The 19,527-nt window shown below is 53.5% G+C and overlaps 1 protein-coding gene across 7 annotated transcripts in view; it reads left to right on the forward strand.

Annotated features, from left to right (window-relative positions):
- The window catches only part of LOC144165153 (ubiquitin-protein ligase E3B), a 185,111-nt gene that overhangs the window by 86,973 nt on the left and 78,611 nt on the right, over nucleotides 1–19,527 (forward strand). For 6 of the 7 annotated variants that reach the window (XM_077695256.1, XM_077695255.1, XM_077695254.1 and 3 more), the window contains 4 exons: nucleotides 15,086–15,243; nucleotides 15,846–16,037; nucleotides 16,114–16,395; nucleotides 17,128–17,242. In XM_077695256.1, the coding sequence (XP_077551382.1) occupies nucleotides 15,086–15,243; nucleotides 15,846–16,037; nucleotides 16,114–16,395; nucleotides 17,128–17,242 (747 nt within the window). The remainder of the gene's footprint in view (nucleotides 1–15,085; nucleotides 15,244–15,845; nucleotides 16,038–16,113; nucleotides 16,396–17,127; nucleotides 17,243–19,527) is intronic. The other variant, XM_077695253.1, reaches the window with a different exon arrangement.

Raw genomic sequence — 19,527 nt, forward strand, 5'->3', positions numbered from 1 at the left:
GCTCGCTAAGCTGCCGGGGCCAAGACACCTGCTCAAAATGTGCCTCCCATGAACATCCTGCTGAAAACTGTGAAGCTGAAACATACCTTTGTGTGAACTGCGAGGGCAACCACGCAGCGTACTCTCGTGTTTGCCCAGCGTGGAAAAAAGAAAAAGAAATCATCACATTGAAAGTGACTGAAAACCTAACATTTCGCGAAGCACGGAGGCGACTGTCACCAGCGCAGACGCGATCATACTCCGTTGTGGTGCAACAGGGCGCGGCACCACAGCGTTCTTCGGCACCTGCTGAAGCCACACAGAGTGAGGCTGAAGCAAGGCCCACCGCGCCCCCAGTGGAAGCAGCTAGTGCTGCTCCACCACCCCCAAAGCGGGCTGCACGGACCCCTGGTTCGGCAGTCCCCAAGGCCTCACCCTACACGGTGAGGTCGAACACTTCAACACCCGTGCGCCCTGCACGAACCTCCAGCGTCTCGGAAGAGACAATGGACACAACAGATGGAGCTTCTAGGCCGTCTACTTCGGAGGGGCGGCGGAACTCCCTAGAAAATGGAAAGAAAAGCAAAAACCGTATCATGGGACCGAAAACTTAGTTTACACTCAATAAGAAAAAGCTAACATGGCATTCATTGTCCACTGGAACTGCAGAGGACTTTTAAATAATTTAAATGACGTCAAAGACATCTTCGCCACACACTCACCTGTGGCCGTTTGTGTTCAGAAAACCAACTTGGGCCCTAAGCACAAAACCATACTAAAAGGATACCAGGTCTTCCGTTGCGACCGAGAGCAAGCGTGCAGGCTCTCTGGGGGTGTTCCAATAATTGCCCAAAGTCGTATCGCAGCACGAGAACACATACTGAAAACTAAGTTCGAAGCAGTGGCTGCCACATCATTTTTAGCGTTCAAAACAATTACAGTGTGCTGTGTGTATTTCGAACCTACCCTCACAATAACATTGCAAGATTTAGAAGACTTACTAAACCAATTGCCAGAGCCGTTTTTATTAGTTGGCGATTTTAATGCCCACTCTTCTTTTTGGGGAAGTGAAAAAACTGATGCAAGAGGCCAGATTTTAGAGGATTTTATTTTGTCTAATAACGTATGTCTTCTGAACACTGGCCAACCTACATACTGCTCTCCGAGCTCAGGAAAGATGAGCTGCATAGATTTGTCTTTTAGTTCACTCTCTGTTTTTAGCGATTTTAAGTGAGATATCATTGACAATCCATATGGGAGCGATCATCTACCTGTACTCATCACCGTAATATCATCACCAACAACTATCCCAACGAAACCACGCCGGTGGAAACTTCAGTCTGCCGAGTGGGGACTTTTTACTTCTGAAGCAAGTTTAGACGAAGTTTTTTCTGAAGTCCTTAGCATTGATGAACTGAACAAAGCGTTTACATCCTGCATCATTAATGCTGCACGCAGAGCCATTCTGCAGTCCACGGGAGTAGTAAAACAAAACCACAAAATATGGTGGACACTGGAGTGCAAACAGGCAAAAAAGGAGCAAAATAAAGCATGGGGTGTCTTTCGAAGGTATCCAACACAGGAAAACCTAGTAAATTTTAAAAGGAAAAGGGCTAAGGCAAGGTATATCCGCCGCAATGCCGAGAAAACCTCATGGCAAAACTACGTGTCATCCATAAGCAGCTCAGTCACTTGAAAAAAGGTATGGGAGCAAGTTCACAAACTAAATGGGACATACTCCCCCTACACACTTCCTCTGCTAACAGCACCGGATAAACAAACAAGCTTAGAAGAACAGGCAGATATACTGGGTGTACACTTCTCGAGAGTTTCAAGTTCCGCACACCATACAATAGTTTAATTACACTCGAAGAAATAAAAAGAGCTCTATTGACCGGTAAACAAACCGCTCCAGGCCCAGAACATTATGAAATGCTTGCACATCTTTCAAGTTCTTCTGTGGAAGCACTCCTAAAGTTTTTTAACAAAATTTGGGTACTTGGAAAAATACCAGAAGCTTGGAAAAAAGCATTCATTGTAGCATTCCTAAAACCTGGAAAGCCGCCAACCTCCCCTAGTAGTTACAGACCAATAGCCCTTACCAGCTGCCTAGCTAAAACGTATGAACGTATTATAAATACCAGATTAAAAGCTTTGTTCTACAATCAAACTTCTTGATGTTCACCAGTGTGGTTTCAAAAAAGCATGCTCAACCACTGACCATCTCGTCCGCCTAGAAAATACCGTACGTGAAGCATTTATACACAAACAACACTGCCTCGCGGTCTTTTTCGATCTTGAGAAGGCCTACGACACTACGTGGAGATTTGGAATAATGCGCGATTTAGTAGAGTTAGGCATCCGTGGAAGAATGCTGAATTGCCTCAATGACTTCATGGCAAACCGTTCATTTCAGGTACACCTGGGCTCAACCCTCTGGAGAACCTTTGTACAGGAGAACGGGGTCCCACAGGGGTGTATTTTAAGCACAACACTGTTTGTTGTAAAAATGAACTCCATATGCAAAATAATTCCAAAGTCGATTATGTACTCTGTCTATGTTGACGATCTGCAAATAGCTTGCACATCTTCCAATGTAGCAACATGCGAAAGGCAAATACAGTTGACTATAAATAAACTGACAACATGGGCAGACAACAATGGTTTCCAGTTTTCACCACACAAAACAGTAGCTATTCTTTTCTCTCTCAAACGAGGATTACAGACCAATCCGACCCTACACCTCAAGGAAATCGACTTACCCATAGAAAACGAACACAAATTTCTCGGCATAATAGTCGACAAAAAACTCACTTTCCTGCCCCACATCAATATGCTTAAAAAGAAAGCTTCGCGAGCTCTAAATATACTTAAGGTCCTGTCTCGGAAACACTGGGGTTCCGATAGGGCCTGCCTTTTACAAATTTAGCGTTCTGTTGTACGCTCCTGCTTAGACTATGGTAGCATTGTGTATGGCTCGGCGAGACAGTCCTACTTGAAACGATTGGATCCCGTTCACAATTTAGGTTTACGTCTCTCGTCTGGGGCGTATAGGACATCCCCCATAAACAGCCTCTACGTCGAAACAAATGAACCACCACTCACAGATAGAAGAACAATGCTGACATGCTCATACATACTGAAGATCCGTTCACTGCCGAAACATCTGTGTTACCCCATAGTTACGAAATGCCCGTCCAGGACACTTTTTAATAATAAACCCCAAGCTATCAGACCATTGCTTCTTCGGTTTGAAGAGAGGTGCCAAGAACTCAGTATGCTGGACACATTACCTCAAATTGCCCATAGACAAAACCTACTACCCCCTTGGTATAGTTTACCTACAACATGTGACTTCACACTAACACACCTTCAAAAAAAGCAGACACCGCGAGAACATATTTTACAGGAATTTTTGGCACTAAACGAAAAATACAAAGGCTACACCTCATTTTACACAGACGATTCCAAAACATCATGCTATGTCGGGAGTGCAGTAGTGCAAGGGAAATGGGAAAAAGTTGATCAGACTACCCCAGTGCGCTTCGGTTTACACAGCAGAATGTTATGTGTCACGATCTAGAGTGGCGCAGTGGAAGCGTGCTGGTGGTGACGGTGACTGACCCCCGAGCAGCCGTGCTCGGAGGTGTTTATTGCCCGGCCACACACAAGGTTGCCCACCGAGCCTGGTGGGGCCACTGAACTTAGCGGCCAACGAATATCAGGGATGGGGGGCGCCACACACTTGTCACACCCCTCACCCCCAAGTTTGTTTGTCCTACACAAACACAAAACACCTGTCCCCCCGGCGAGTACAGGTCCGGAGGTCTCCGCAGTCTCTCACTCCGCCGGAGCACAGGTGTCGAGGCCGTTGTGGCAGCATTGGGTGCTGCCTGTGTCACACTCGCACCAGCTGTCAGCCTTCCCGGTGTCGAAGGACTTGCGCGTGGTGCCGCAGTGGCGCGAGTAGCACTAGCCCCTGGTGCTGTGCTGGCAGCGGTCGGTGAAGCTGGCTCCCCTTGAAGGAGTCCAGGCTGAGGCAGTGCAGCGGGCCCGTGGCCAGGCAGCCCGGCTGCGCCAGCAGGGGCGCCAGCACCTACTCGGGCGCGTACGGGTCCCCACACAGCATGCACAGCATCAGCCGCATGTCCAGCCGGGGCCCCGCGACCGCGGGCAGCGCCTGGTAGATGTGCAGCCGCTCGATGCTCTCCACCAGCGCGCACAGCGCCTGCTCCAGCCGCACGGGGTCCAGGCCGCCGCCGTCGTCCACGAAGGGGCACGGCAGGCTCTTGGCCCGGTTGACGACCTCCTCGCGCAGGAAGTCCCCCTGGCCCGCAAACACCATGACCAGGGGCAGGCCGTGGAAGGGCAGCCGGTCCTCCTGCTCCAGGTTGGCTAGCAGGGTCTTCTCGAGGCTCTCGCGGATGTACTCCAGCCCCGGCTGGCTGGTGTACACGCACAGGCAGCTGTGGGGCAGGGGCTCCGTGTGGAACGAGTTGTGCGGCAGGCCCACGTCGCCGCCGATGATACTGAAGTCCAGCGCGTACTGGGCCTTGTCGTCGAGCCGGAAACCCTGCGGGAGCACCTGCCGCATAGCCTGTGCCACCTGCTGGGCGCTGGCCCTGGCACCCAGCACCACCAGGTGCAGCAGGCGGCCGTTGGTGCCCAGCACCCCGCCGCCGTTGGTGCCGGCCTCTCGCCGGTGCAGCAGCTGCTCGATGACGCCGTCCATGCAGTCGGGCTGGACGGGGCAGTGCTCCCTCTGGCACCTCAACGCTTGCCGCCGTGCCGGTGAATGTCCCCACCTCGGGCTGGAACAGGGCCTCGAACTTGGTCAGGAGGCCGGGGACGTCTGCCACTGCATGCACTGCTTCCTGGTACTCCGGCAGCCTCACGCCCAACGCCAGGATCCAGTTCCGGCCCAGCAGCGTCGGTGACGGCCCCTTGGTCAGGTACAGGGGAAGGGTGGCCTCCCTGTCGCCAAGGCGGACGCTGACCTGGGCTTTACCCTCGACTTGGGCGAGCTGTCCGGAGTAGCTGCGCAGCATGACGCCCGACGCCTCGACGGCCACGCCAGGGAAGGTGCGTCTGAATTCTTTCCCGGCCATGACAGACACACTGGCCCCTGTGTCCAGCTCCATGGAGATGGGGCGCCCGCAGACTTCGACAGTCAGCCAGTATGGTGGCACCGGCGGCTGCACTGTGGCCGCGTGCCACATGTCGAAAATCTGCGGGTCTTCGGCCACGGCGTGAAGCCTAGCCGCTGCACCCGAAGCTGCTGCCGCACGCCCCCGCCGCCTACCCTTGCGCCGACTCCCTCGGCCGTGGGCTGGCGCGGAACCTGTGCTCGGCGCCGGCTGCTGCTTCCGTCCGTCCGCCGTCGTCCCCCCTCGGCACGCCCGAGCAATGTGCCCAGTTCGTCCGCACGCGAAGCACTCCGCTTCCGCGAACTGGCACTGTGAAGGGGGGTGGTCACCACCGCAGCGACTGCACCTGCCATGCCGTGCCGCCATCTTGTTCACCGCCGCCTCCGCCGACAGTGCGCCGGCCGCACGCGCTAGCTCGCCCGCGTCCTTGGCCGCAGCCTCCATCGCCAGCGCTGCCTTCACGGCGTCGTCCAGCGAGGGGTCGGGAAGCTCCAGGAGTCGCGTCTGCATGGCGGAATTGTTGATGCCGCAGACGAAACGGTCCCGGAGCAGCGAGTCGAGCTGCTCCCCGAAGGCGCAGCCGCTCGCCAACCCTCGCAGCGCTGCGACGAACTGCCCGAGCGTCTCTCCGTCTCGGCGGCTCCGGTTATTGAAGCGAAAACGCTCCATTAGCGTCGACGGAGCCGGGCTGTAGTGCGAGCGTAGCGTCGCGAGCAGCTCACCCAGCGACTTGTCGTGCGGCGTGGCCGGCTTGAGCAGGTCGAGCAGGAGAGCGAAGACGCGGGTCCCGCAGCTGGCCAGGAAGATGTCGCGCTGTTTTGTTTCGGGTGTGTCGTTCGCCCGGAAAAACACGCCGACTTGCTCCTCGTAGACCGGCCAGGCGGACCCTTCACCCTCGAACGGCTCGAGCCTCCCGTACAGCGGCATGGCGTAATGGCGGCTGGCTCGAGGGGGCGGTGTCTCGGCGTTCTCGGTGGCGGCGTTCACGGTGGCTTCGGCCGCTCCGCGGGCCTCTTCCCTCGTCGCCAGTGTCAGTGGCGACGAGTGGCGGCGAATCCCATCCTCGTCGCCAGTGTCACGATCTAGTCCCGCGTTCGTGAACCTGTGAGGGCAGGGGTACCCTCCAGCCGAGAGACGACATGCAGCGTGCTGGTGGTGACGGTGACTGACCCCCGAGCAGCCGTGCTCGGAGGTGTTTATTGCCCGGCCACACACAAGGTTGCCCACCGAGCCTGGTGGGGCCACTGAACTTAGCGGCCAACGAATATCAGGGATGGGGGGCGCCACACACTTGTCACATTATGCAATTGCTGTAGCAGTAGAAAGGATAATGAAGCATAAAATTAAACACAGTGTTATATATACAGACTCTCTCAGTGCACTCACAGCAGTACATTACAAAAATGCAGCTCAGCCCATAATAGGAGACATAATACACAATTTAGTAACAGTCACAACACAAGGACAGGAAACTAAGTTATGCTGGGTCCCTAGCCATGTTGGAATCAAGGGAAATGAGAGAGCCGATGCGTGTGCCGCACAGGCGGGTAACGGAACAATAGAGAGAGTACAGATTCCTCACAGCGACTGCATGAAATTCGTACGGAGCAAACTGAGAAAAACTTGGCAGTCATTATGGGATAAGGAAACCGACAACAAACTCCACCTAGTTAAACCCATGATAGCCGAGTGGGCATCAAGCAGACATGAAGAACGCCTCAAAGAAGTGATTTTATGTCGTCTCCGCATTGGACACACACATCTTACACATAATTTCCTTCTTATGAAACAAGACAAACCGAGATGCGACGATTGTGACCAAGAACTTACAGTAAATCACATCTTACTCTCATGTGGGAAATTTGAGGCCTTGAGGAAAAAACATTTTAGGCTGTTTTACAGCGAGCAAATTCCATTTCACCCCAGCCTACTCCTAGGAGAGGATGCTGTTGTTAAAATTTTCTCTGTCTTTACTTTTTTAAAAGAAGCTACACTTCTAAACAAGCTATAACGAGATAAAGCAATTGGTTATTATCCACAAAAAACACCGAACCTTTTGTTTGGCGCATGATAGCCTTAGTTGCTTATGTGCCACAAAACACAACACAACAACAACAAAACCAGTGGTCTCTAGGGTACCAGCGCACGTACACTGCTCTGATGTATGCCGCAAAGATGAGTTCTCTGAAGGAACACCCTCTGAATACCATAATGAAAAATAACACAACTGATCATCTCTTTGAAAACCGACCATCCATAGCTCCACCTTTCCCACTGGCAGTTTCACACCTCGTCAGCGAGTTTCAAGTTCCTCTCACTGATGTCTACTGTACCTCAGTTTATGATTTGGTCGCTCCGTGGGACACTTTCCCAATTCACTGTGACATGTCCTTTGGAGAAATTCAAAAGAAAAATGTACCAAACTTTGTCATCACTCAGCATTTTCTGTTCCTCCGTGACGAATACAAGGCAGCTGAATTTTACACAGATGCTTCAAAAACTACCACAACCGTATCCTGTGCTGCAAATGGCCGCCTACTTAATATATCCAAAACAATGAACAGGAACACAAGTATATTCACTGCAGAGGCGCGCGGTATTCTAGTGGCTTTGAACCACATTCTTCGAAACAAAGTTAAGGAATCAGTTATATACACAGACTCTCTCAGTGTTGTCTCAAATCTTTCATCTCGGAAGGTCAGTAGAAACCCTACTTTTAATTGTGTTTTAAGAGCTCTCCACTCTGCTTATGGCCTGAAACTCATTGTCACAGTCTGCTGGGTTCCTGGCCATTGCGGCATTCCTGGAAATGAAGCTGCTGACCGTAGTGCTGCAGCTGCCGCCCTTCGAAGCAGCATAGACATAAACAAGGTCCCATATCGAGATCTGAAACCTTTTGTAAAAAGGAAGCTGCGGGACCACTGGCAGCAACAATGGGACAGAGAAGCAGAGAATAAACTACATGTCGTTAAACCCAAAATAGAAAAGCCCCCTGCTGAAAAACATGACAGATTTGTGGAGGTAGCCTTATGCAGATTGAGAATTGGCCACACACACATCACACACTCATACCTTTTAACAGGCGCAAACAAGCCACACTGTCATCGGTGTGGGGGGCAGCTCGCAGTTCTTCATATGCTTATTGAATGCGAGATGTGCAACATGGAGAGAAAACGTCACTTTCAAGAAATGTACACTCATTGCATACCCTTGCACCCTTCATTATTTTTATCAGATAGTCCCATGTTTTCTTACAGAAGAGTCTTTAATCACCTTGCCGATGTTGACTTCTTAAAGTGCATAACATACTCCCCATGATCTCACTTGGCCTCATGTTCCGTCACAAAACAATGGCGGTATTGTGGGGTTTTTAACACCTTGCATACCAATATTTCTTACTTTTAATTGTGGCCCTGTGCACCAACTTCCATAGTTTAATTTTAATGTAGTAGATTTTTTACAGATTCCATTTTAATATCGTCTCATAGCATCCCACCATTGTCATGGCGCTCTTTGCCCTCGTCGGCCTTGCGCCATAAAACCCTAAATCATCATCATCATCACCTTCCCTCTAAAACCAACTGTGTAGCTCATGTACTGGTCCATCGTATGGCCCGCACCAGGAGCGCAAAAAAAAAGGTCTGAACACAGCTCAACAACAAAATCACGGAGTGCGGAGTACGTTTAGTGCTTTGTTTGCACGCTGTCGGAGCCAGCCAGAACAGCAACGCCTTTATTTTCATCATCTGATTTGCGATGGGAGCCCAGCTTGCAGAAATGGAGTGAGTGCCAGAAACGGGGCTGGCCAAGGAGCTGTCATGCAATACAAATGGTTCCTTTGCAGTAGCACTGCAGTGCTGGCAAAACTAAATTCCAAGACTGTTGCAGACTTTGTCACAATTGGACGGTGTAACTCGAAAGACCTCTGAGGAATAGCCACGCACAGAAAGGAAACTGGCTGGCTAACAGCTGGTGGCAAGCAAGACCAATATGACTGAACTGTGACAGAAATCGGGCGTGGATTCTCTGGGAGAGAGAATGAACGTTTATTTGTTGAGCAGAGCCTGGCGTTATGGACCCTGTGAACGGCCAGGGTAAAGAGTCTGGGGACAGGGGAAGCCTCGGCAGTGCCAGGTTCTGCAGCGCAGGATGGTGGACTGCGGGAGGCAAATGCCACATCTTTGCCGATCGGTGATGAACTGCTGGTGCATGCTGTAGAGGACGCCACCTGTTGATTCGAGTAACTGGAAGGTGGCGCCCCCACTCTGTATAAAGGCATTGGTGGGGATTAAACGGGGCATTTTGCTGCTCGTGAACTGCGCGTGGTTGCGTCATTCTTCGCGGGCTTCACGCCCACATTCGGCCCGGCTAGCGGCGTCCGCGCCACCTGGGCGCGTCTCTACATGGTGTCAGAAGTGGGATCTTGTGACAACCGTGCAACATGGTGGATAACCCAGCCGCCGCCTCCGCCGTGATTGCCAGCTTCACGTTGCGAACTCCGCCGCAGTTCACAGCCCAATGGACCGCGTGGCTTCAACAATTCGAGGATTACTCCTTCGCCTCAGGGCTGACCTCCGCCCCCGAAGAAACCAAGGTACAGTCGCCAGCAAAAGTTTGCGGGATGTGCGGCGCGTGGCCGAGCGGCGCAAAACTGCATTGCTGCGCCATCTGCAGCCAGCGAGTGCCGGGTCGAGGCTCACGGAACTGGCGGGCTAGGCGCGCTTTGCGCATGCCTGTCCTTTATTTGTTACCGGGCATCTGTGTTCACTCGCTTGCCCGTGACATGCTCTCGATATTCGCGGCAGCCGCGGTTGCGCCGCCTGACCATCGCTGTCGTTCTCCTATCACTGGTGCTACAAAATACGCAGCCCGCGGCCACCGCTTGCGCGGCGCGCAGCATTCAATAAATCTTATCTTCCAAGTGATGTAATGGTCCACGACTAAATTTATTTTACAGGAGCTAATAAAGGCTACCTGTTGGAAACTGCGTACTTGAGATGTGCTTAAAAAGAAGTCGCGTCGGGAAATTTAATCTTGCGGAAAAGCAAACTTTCTGGCTCTCAATGTAATGTAGGTCTCATGTAAACATCATACTGGAATTGGCCGCGAGGACGACAGTTAGCATTACGGCGAATCACATTTACTTGCCATAATTAGTTTTTAGGGAAGCCGTAAACGATGCGGCATTCAATACATGACAGACTAAGGAGGAGGTAGCGTTACAGAAAACGGCTGTAACTCTTGTTTTGTTGGAACTACCCCAAAGAACATTTTGTGATAATTAGCCCCTGAGACGACTACAACGGCAATTGTGGGTCAGCTGACAGTTTATCGGTGCTTAGGTTAAAAATAAAATAAAAGTATTTCCTATTCAACCACCACTGCCTCTTGAAAGATAAGGCCGAGTTCAGACTGTCCGCAACTGTCGTCACTAACTTTAAAGAATGATGTCATTTCATGTCTCAATCTACCAAACAGCGTGATATGCCGTCTTTTTACGTCCATGGATCACGATATGGCTTTTGCGTCGATAGTCTGAACATAGCCTAAGATTTATTCAACGTTGCGCGCCGCGCAAACGGCGGCCGCGGGCTGCGCATTTTGTAGCACCAGTGATAGCACAACGACGGTGATGGTCACGCGGCGCCACCGCAGCTGCCGCAAATATCGAAAGCATGTGACGGGTAAGCGAGCGATCAGAGATGCCCGGTAACAAATAAAGGACAGGCATGCGCAAAGCGCGCCTAACACGCCAGTTCCTTGACCCTCGACCCGGCGCTTGCTAGCTGCAGATGGCGCAGCAATGCAGTTTTGCGCCGCTCCGCCACGCGCTGCACATCCCGCAAACTTTTGCTGGCGACTGTACGTACGCTCCTCTACTGTATGGGTCCCCAAGGTCGCGAGGTGCTTTCGTCTCTCATGTCAGACGCTGAGGCCTATCGCTTGTACTCCGGCGTGACAACGAGCCTTTCGGGATATTTTGTACACCCCGTCAACGAGGTATACGAATCGAGCAGGTTCCACAAGCGCACGCAAGAGGTAGGCGAGTCAGTCGACGCGTTTTTCACGGCGCTTCGAAATCTCGTGAAGAAATGCAACTACGCCTCTCGGGAAATTGACGACCGGCTGGTTCGGGACAGATTTATCGTAGGGTTGCTTGACTCTCGCTTGACCGACCAGCTCTGCCGCAATCCAAAGCTTACACTGGACGAGGCGCTCATCCAAGTGCGTCAGTACGAAGACGCTGAAAATGAGAAAAGGCGGCGTTAGGGGACAGGCTTCGCACCAGACGCACTGAACGTCGACGCCGTTGCGAATAAGCAGTACCGAATGGCCGCCGCTCCAGCGCGCGAAACTGCACGAAGTAACGTCTGTCGGTCTCCCGAGTACCGCGCCGGCCCGAAGTCGGCATGCGATTTTTGCAGCCACGCCCCTCATCCGCGATCTGAGTGCCCAGCACGGTGGGCCACATGCAACCACTGTCGCAAGAATGGACACTTCGCGGCGGTTTGCCGCTCGAATAGCACTAGGCGCTTAAGCCAAATCCAGCTCTGCGCCGTGGATGCAGCGCAAACAGAACGCCGGCACGTTGTTGTTCATGTCAACGGACGCCCCCTTCAATTCAAGGTGGATTCTGGGGCGGACGTTTCGGTCGTACCTCCGAGCTTCGCGGGGTGCCCAGTAGACCTAGACAAACCCCATAATGAACAGTTGATGGGGCCGGGCCGCTGCCGCCTAAAGTTGCTCGGGACGTTTCCTGCTACCCTGTCGTGGCAAGGCCGGACGGTATGCAAAAAATTGTACGTGGTAGCAGACATTGACTCTCCTCTGCTGGGGTACTCGGCGGTAGTGGACCTGGGAGTCGTCCAGTTTGTTGACACCGTGGAAGACGCGGAAGCTCCGAACAGGCCCTCAACGCCCGACAAGGCCGCAGCTTCGCTGTTCTCAGGCCTTGGCGAGATGCCTGAAGAATACCACATTCGCATCAAGCCTGGAGCAGTTCCATTTTCTCTCAGCGTTCCTAGGCGCATCCCTATTCCCCTCGAAGGCGTAGTCAAGAAGGACTTAGACGCGATGGAAAGGGACGGGGTCATCCGGCGAGTCACAGTGCCAACCCCGTGGTGTGCTGGTATTGTGCTGGCACCCAAAGCAGATGGAGAATACAGAATTTGTGTCGACCTCACGAAGTTGAACCAAGTAGTTCTCCGGGAGAGACACCTTATGCCCACGGTGGACCAGGTACTTGGGCGTCTTGGCAATGCCGCAGTCTTCTCGAAACTTGATGCAAGATCGGGGTTTCGTCAAGTAAGGCTATCTGAAAGCCGTCAGGAACTGACTACCTTCATAACCCCGTTTGGTCGCTACTGCTACCGCCGCCTGCCCTTCGGCATCACCTCCGCTCCCGAAGTGTTTCAGCGCCAAATGTCTCGGATTCTAGAGGGTCTGGAGGGATGTGTGAACATGGTAGATGACATTCTAGTATTCGGCAGGGACCGTTCCGAGCACGACAGCAGACTCCAAGCAGTCCTTCGCAAGTTAGAACAAGCGGGCATTACGTTGAATGCCTCGAAATGCTCCTTCGGAGTATCTTCCGTCAAGTTCCTTGGTGTAGTAGTAAGCGCCACTGGCATCTCGGCTGACCCCGACAAGGTATCTGCTATTGTGAACATGAAACCGCCGACAGATACGCAAGCTGTCCGTCGTTTCCTGGGCATGCTGAACCACATTGGAAGGTTTTTGCCGAACCTGTCTGCCGTCACTACACCGATTCGGCTCCTTTTGAACAAGAATGCGGTCTGGACCTGGGACCAAGCGCAAGCGACCTCTTTCGAGACATTGAAGAGAATGGTGGCATCTAATGCTTGTATGGCCAGCTACAATCCGGAGCTACCCACCCTTGTGTCGGCAGATGCCAGTTCATTCGGGCTAGGCGCGGTTCTCTTGCAGGAGCAAGAGACAGGAAAGCGACAAGCTGTCGCGTTTGCGTCAAGAGCACTGACTACCGCTGAGCAGCGGTACAGTCAGATTGAGAAGGAAGCGCTTGGTGTCTCTTGGGCCATCGAGAGGTTTGAGGAATTCCTGCGTGGACTCAGCTTTGTCGTTGAAACAGACCATCAGCCGCTCGTCAGGTTGCTTGGCTCCGCCGATCTTGACCTCATGCCCCCTCGCATCCAGAGATTTCGCATAAGGCTCATGCGATATCAGTTCACCGTCAAGTATGTTCCAGGGAAGTACCTGGCCACTGCAGACACCCTCTCTAGGGATCCTGAAGGCTCTTCTACGTCCAAAGTGGACAGCACAGAAATTTTTGTGTCTCTGGTCGTGGCAGCCCTTCCTTCAACCCTGGCCGTACGTCTTGAAGACTTCAGGTCTCACCAAACTTCAGACGGCGAGTGCTCAATGCTGAAAGCATACAGCATGAAGGGGTGGCCTCGACGGGACCGGCTGCCGCTCAACATGACTCGTTACTGGGAGCACCGTGGGGACTTCACCATATGCGAGGACCTGCTGTTCATGGGCGGACGTCTAGTTGTGCCCGAAGCACTGCGCAGAGACATCGTGAACCTGCTGCATGATGGTCATCAAGGCGTCAATCGATGCTTGGCGGTGGCCCGAGACTGTGTGGTGGCCCGGTCTCAACAGCCAGGTTAAAGCAGCCGTAGAGAACTGCCCAGCATGTGCTTCTACACGTGTCCAACGCTGTGAGCCCATGATTCCGACCGAGACACCATCAGCTCCGTGGGAGAGGGTGGCCATAGACTTGTTTCATTTTGCTAATCAAGATTTCCTTGTGGTTGTAGACTACCGTTCTCACTACCCAGAGGTCATCACACTCCGGTCCACTTCTGCGGATGCCGTTATTTCTGCAATCAAGAGCACGTTTGCCCGACACGGCATCCCGGTGACGGTCGTCAGAGACAATGGGCCACAGTTTTCCTGTAAAGCTTTCGAGGACTTCGGGAAGACGTACGGTTTCACACATGTCACGAGCAGTCCACGCTACCCGCAGTCCAACGGCGAAGCAGAGCGCATGGTTCGCACAATCAAGGAGTTGTTTCTGAAGGCCACAGACCCATTTCTGGCTCTGCTAGCATACCGTAACACTCCCGGTGTGTCTGGCTACAGCCCGGCTCAACTGCTCATGGGACGCTCTCTCCGAACTCGTGTGCCAGCCACGGCTCAAAGCCTTGTTCCAGATTGGCCCCAGGTGAAAGAATTCAATGACAGGGATGCCGCCCAGAGACGAAGACAACAGAGAGACTACAATAACCGACACGCAGTGCATGACCTTCGTGCTCTTGACGATGAAGTATGAGTATGAAGCATTCTGAATAGGTGCGATAATATAGTTCAGATACCTGTAAAAAATTAGCCAAGAGAAGAGAGAAAACAAATAATTGTGTAACAGAAGACAGCCACTTCTCTATGAGTAATGGCAAACACGGTGAGTGCAGTCGGCTGGCGTGCTGCTTGCCTAATGGTTTTCACTCCTAAGAGGACACGGCTGAGGGCCAACTAAGTTTCCAGGGGCCATGGCGGCCAAACTGTCATCAACTTGTCGAGCCACAGCCCAGTCCTTGGTGCTTCGTAGCAGTGTTCTCACACGTTTGTCCCCGAGTAGTCTGACTTGTGCACACAGCTTTGTGAATGATTACGAGAATGATTCTTTTGGTACACCATGGGCACCTTGCTGCCGTGGAGCCGATGGCCGACTGCCAGTCATTTAGCTGTGCTGAGCAGCCGGCCAATGTCGACGGGGCCTGTGTCAAATTGAGAGTGAGCAGCCCCTGCAATTACTCGATCCTGACGTGCGCGTTTCCCAAGGGAATGTGGCAACCTGGGCTGTGGCAACACAGAGCCAACGTAACACTACTCTATGAAGGGAAGACCCATGGTAACAGAAAGGAAAGGCACAAGCTTTCTGGTGGGTGCAGAGGTCTTCTCTCTGGGCACCGCAGGCTGCACGAGTCCCTGCCGAGCGTGCGTCAGCAGCTGCAGCTCCTGTGGAGTGGGCCTCTGGTCGGGGTGCTGTTCCAGCCGCTGGCCGACCTCCTGGCCCAGCAGGGGGACGAGGCCCCACCGCCCGACCCCGCCTCGCCGGCCGCCGCCGCCTCGGGTGAGTCCTGCACAGTGTGCGTGTTTGGCGGCCGAGCTGGAAGGCACCGACAGAAGCCTGCGCCAACAGGCTCGCTTCCACACTGCTCAGGGGTCCCTTTTCCGTGTGGTCACCTTGCCACATAAATGGACACTGTGGTGACCCTTCCTTGTATTTGCATTGCATAGATGGGCTCAAATGAACACACTCTTCACCACGAATCTGGTCGCTCAAGCAGTATTGAATTTGTAAAGCCTTGAAGAAAAAAGTGCCGTGCAACGTCTGCAGCGGCCGCAGCAACTACAGCAGTACAATTTGAACAGAATCGTCTCTTGGTTCAGAAGCCAAAATCACTGTTTACACCTTCCTAGTAGTGGGTGCATTGTCTATCTCGGGAGTTGCCTGTTACAGGGAAACTGGGGTTTTATACTGCATCAGCAGTGAAATCGGGGCCAGTTGGTTCGAGGGGATTTTTGAAAGCGGCAAAATATGGGACGAGACGGAGGTGTTCTGTCTCTGTTGGAAATGACGTGGGGTTTTAGAGTAGCGCTCAGTGTGGCAACGCTGTGCCCTCTAGAAGGAGGCCGAACGAGGGTGACCACCTTGCCTCTTCTTGCCCTTAGCAGCGGGGCTGCTGAAGAAGGCCCTGGGGTCTCTGTCGGCCGGTCGTGGGGGCGGTCCCAGTGGCGGTGGCGGCAGCATGCAGCCGTACCGCCGGCTGGGCAGCCCCGAGGTGTCGGCGGTGGCCCTGGTGTGTGCCCTCTTGCAGGCCGCCCTGGCCAGCCTCAGCCAGCTGCGCCTGGACATCCTGACGGGTGAGTGAGGGAGCGCCCCGGGTCCCCCTCCCCCCGGCTGCTGCTGCAGCGGCGGCGGCAACGCGCACCACGACAGGGCTGTGCCACCAGGAGTGGGTGCTGTGCGGGCTGTGGCGGCTCATCCGGAGCGTGGGGCCTCCGCGGGCCTTCCTGGACCTGCTGGCGCTCACCTCCAAAGCGAACGGGCCTGAGTTCCTGCTGCTGCAGCTGTTCTGCGACTGCGCCACCCACCTGCTCACCATCCTGGACGACCTGGAGCTGTACGAGCAGCAGCGGCCCTTCACCCTCCAGGACCTGGTCGCCCTCTCGGCCTTCCTCAACCTCTTCGTCTTCCGCCTGCTCTGGGCAGGCCTCATCGGTGGGTTGGGCCACACTTCATTGGGTCTCGCTGTGTCTCCTCACATGGGAATCCTGTAATCAGCTTCGGTACATGGGAAGCCTTGATATAACAAACACCTAATGCCCATTGGAAACCATTGATATAGCGGCACAAGCGTTAGTGTAATTTAATTATAATAAAGTCCCTAGAGTGACCTGGCAGATAGTATGGCGTGACATTGATGGCCAAGAGGTGCCACGTGCCAGCTACTTTGGCCACGGGGATCTGTGAAATTGTGCAATTTGTTACGTGTGAAGATTGCGCCAGCCCATTTTTTTTGTTTGTTGCTTAATAACCGCACCTTCCACTTTCGTCACTGGGGCCCATTCGGAAATGCCCGTCTTACTCGGGGGGGGGGGGGGGGGGTGGCGAGCAAAACACAGAACTCTTGCTGAGTATAGCAGCGGCGTTGCCGCCTTGAGTTACTGTTTTACTCAGCAAGAGCTCTATGTTTTGCGCGCTACCCCCGAGTAAAACCGTCATTTCCGAATGGGCCCCAGTGAAGGGGCTAGGTCTAGGCAGATCGGCGGTGACCAAACACCAGTGCTTGTGTGACCAAGGTCATTGGTCATGTCTTGGCCAGGCCGGAAAGCTGCGAAGGAGAGGCAATTGGTGTGTACCTGTTGAGCTGCGTGCTTCCTCATTGGGGCAGTTGTCAACAGGCAGTGGGAGGAATTGGATCCACACGTCCCCCTCCCCGTGCTGCTGCAGACGTCAAGTCGGTGGGCACGCACCCGTTGTTCTGTTCCTGCCACACGCTGCTGATGCTGCTGTACAAGCGGGACTGCCGCCGCAGCTACACACCGCCCGACCACTGGCTCATCAAGTGAGTGCTGCACTCTGCTGGCCCAGCCTTGAACACTAGGGCTGCTTGCTGGGGGGACAGCACTGTGCAGAACTGAGCCCCGTGGGGTGTCCTGCATAGCTTCTGGCCTTCATTCATGTCATTGTAAAGCTATGGAAAGGTAACAATGATACACCAAGTAACGCATAGGTGCACCCTTGCTTGCTGTGCACTATGTCTGCTTTTCACGTTCGCCTTGGCCGCTAGGGCTGTTAGGGGGGGACAACAGTGCAGAACTGAGGTCCACGAGGTGTCCTGCATAGCTTCTGGCCTTCATCCATGTCATTGTAAAGCTATGGAAAGGTAACGGTAGTACACCAAGTAGCACATAGGTGCATCCGTGCTTGCTGTGCACTATGTCTGCTCTTCACGTTTGCCTTGGCCGCTAGGGCTCTTTGGGGGGGGGGGACAACACTGCAGAACTGAGGTCCACGAGGTGTCCTGCGTAGCTTCTGGCCTTCATCCATGTCATTGTAAAGCTATGGAAAAATAACGGTAGTACACCAAGTAGCGCATAGGTGCACCCGTGCTTGCTGTGCACTATGTCTGCTCTTCACGTTTGCCTTGGCCGCTAGGGCTCTTAAGGGGGGGGGGCAACAACACTGCAGAACTGAGGTCCACGAGGTGTCCTGCATAGCTTCTGGCCTTCATCCATGTCATTGTAAAGCTATGGAAAGAGAGAGAGAGAACAAATTTTATTTCCGCAGGACCTAAGTCCAGGTCCTAATTTCAAAGTTCAATTCACCGGATCCACGTAGTACTCCAGAATGTCCGTGCGAATCCGGTGCACGTGTTTGTAGAGAGCTTCCTGGGCAGCCTGGATGTTTACTGTCGGCGGGGGAGACAACCAGAGCTCCCAGGAGGTGATGGAGGCGAGGGATGGGTCAAGTGATGGCAGGGTGCAGTCCCAATAAGAATGAGGGATGGATGGGTAGGAAGAACAGGTGGGACAGGAAGGATGACCAGGGCGCCGATAGATGCGGTGAAGAATGTGATGGGAGGGGAGTGAAGAGGTTTGAGCTTGCCGAATAAGGCACGCAGCCTCACGAGTTAGACGGGAACTGGGGGGTGGGTACAGGGTACGTGATAGGCGTTGGGCGTGTAATTGGTAACGGCGGGAAGCACGGTGTTGAATACGAACAGTCGGCGGGTGGTACAAGGTTGGCCAGGACATGGGCGGACCCGGGAAAGGTACTCGGGTGAGCGCGTTTGCTAAGGCGTTTCCGCACATGCCAGCGTGGCCAGGAACCCAAACCAGTGTGAAGCGGGGCCGAGGATTCGATGCAAGTATCGGAGTGACGAATTCAGTAGTGTGTGGGTGAGTCTCATGGTGAGCGAAATTACGAAGGGCTGACTGACAGTCGGAGAAGATATATACTGGCGTGCTGGTAGGAACAGTGAGAGTAGCGTGCTCTATTGCAAGGGCAATGGCGTATTCTTCGAGAGAGGTCGAACCCGGTGGGGAAAGAAAGGAAAGCGTGGCAGTGTCTAAAGAAGGGAGTTGGAGAAAAAGGTAATGGTAGTACACCAAGTAGCGCATAGGTGCACCCGTGCTTGCTGTGCACTATGTCTGCTCTTCACGTTTGCCTTGGCCGCTAGGGCTCTTTGGGGGGGGGGGGGACAACACTGCAGAACTGAGGTCCACGAGGTGTCCTGCGTAGCTTCTGGCCTTCATCCATGTCATTGTAAAGCTATGGAAAGGTAAGGGTAGTACACCAAGTAGCGCATAGGTGCACCCGTGCTTGCTGTGCACTATGTCTGCTCTTCACGTTTGCCTTGGCCGCTAGGGCTCTTTGGGGGGGGAGGGGGACAACACTGCAGAACTGAGGTCCACGAGGTGTCCTGCATAGCTTCTGGCCTTCATCCATGTCATGGTAAAGCTATGGAAAGGTAACGGTAGTACACCAAGTAGCGCATAGGTGCACCCGTGCTTGCTGTGCGCTATGTCTGCTCATCACGTTCTCCTTGGCCGCTAGGGCTGTTTGAGGGGGGGCAACACTGTGCAGAACTGAGCCCCACGAGGTGTCCTGCATAGGTTCTGGCCTTCATCCATGTCATTGAAAAGCTATGGAAAGGTAACAATAGTACACCAAGTAACGCATAGGTGCACCCTTGCTTGCTGTGCACTGTCTGCTCTTCACGTTAGCCTTGGCCACTGGGCTGTTTGAGGGGGGGCAACACTGTGCAGAACTGAGCCCCACGAGGTGTCCTGCATAGCTTCTGGCCTTCATCCATGTCATTGAGAAGCTATGGAAAGGTAACAATGA

This window comes from Haemaphysalis longicornis, unplaced genomic scaffold, assembly GCF_048455015.1.
Source record: "Haemaphysalis longicornis isolate Haplotype H1 unplaced genomic scaffold, Haemaphysalis longicornis Haplotype H1 scaffold_14, whole genome shotgun sequence".
Taxonomy (NCBI): Eukaryota; Metazoa; Arthropoda; class Arachnida; order Ixodida; family Ixodidae; genus Haemaphysalis; species Haemaphysalis longicornis.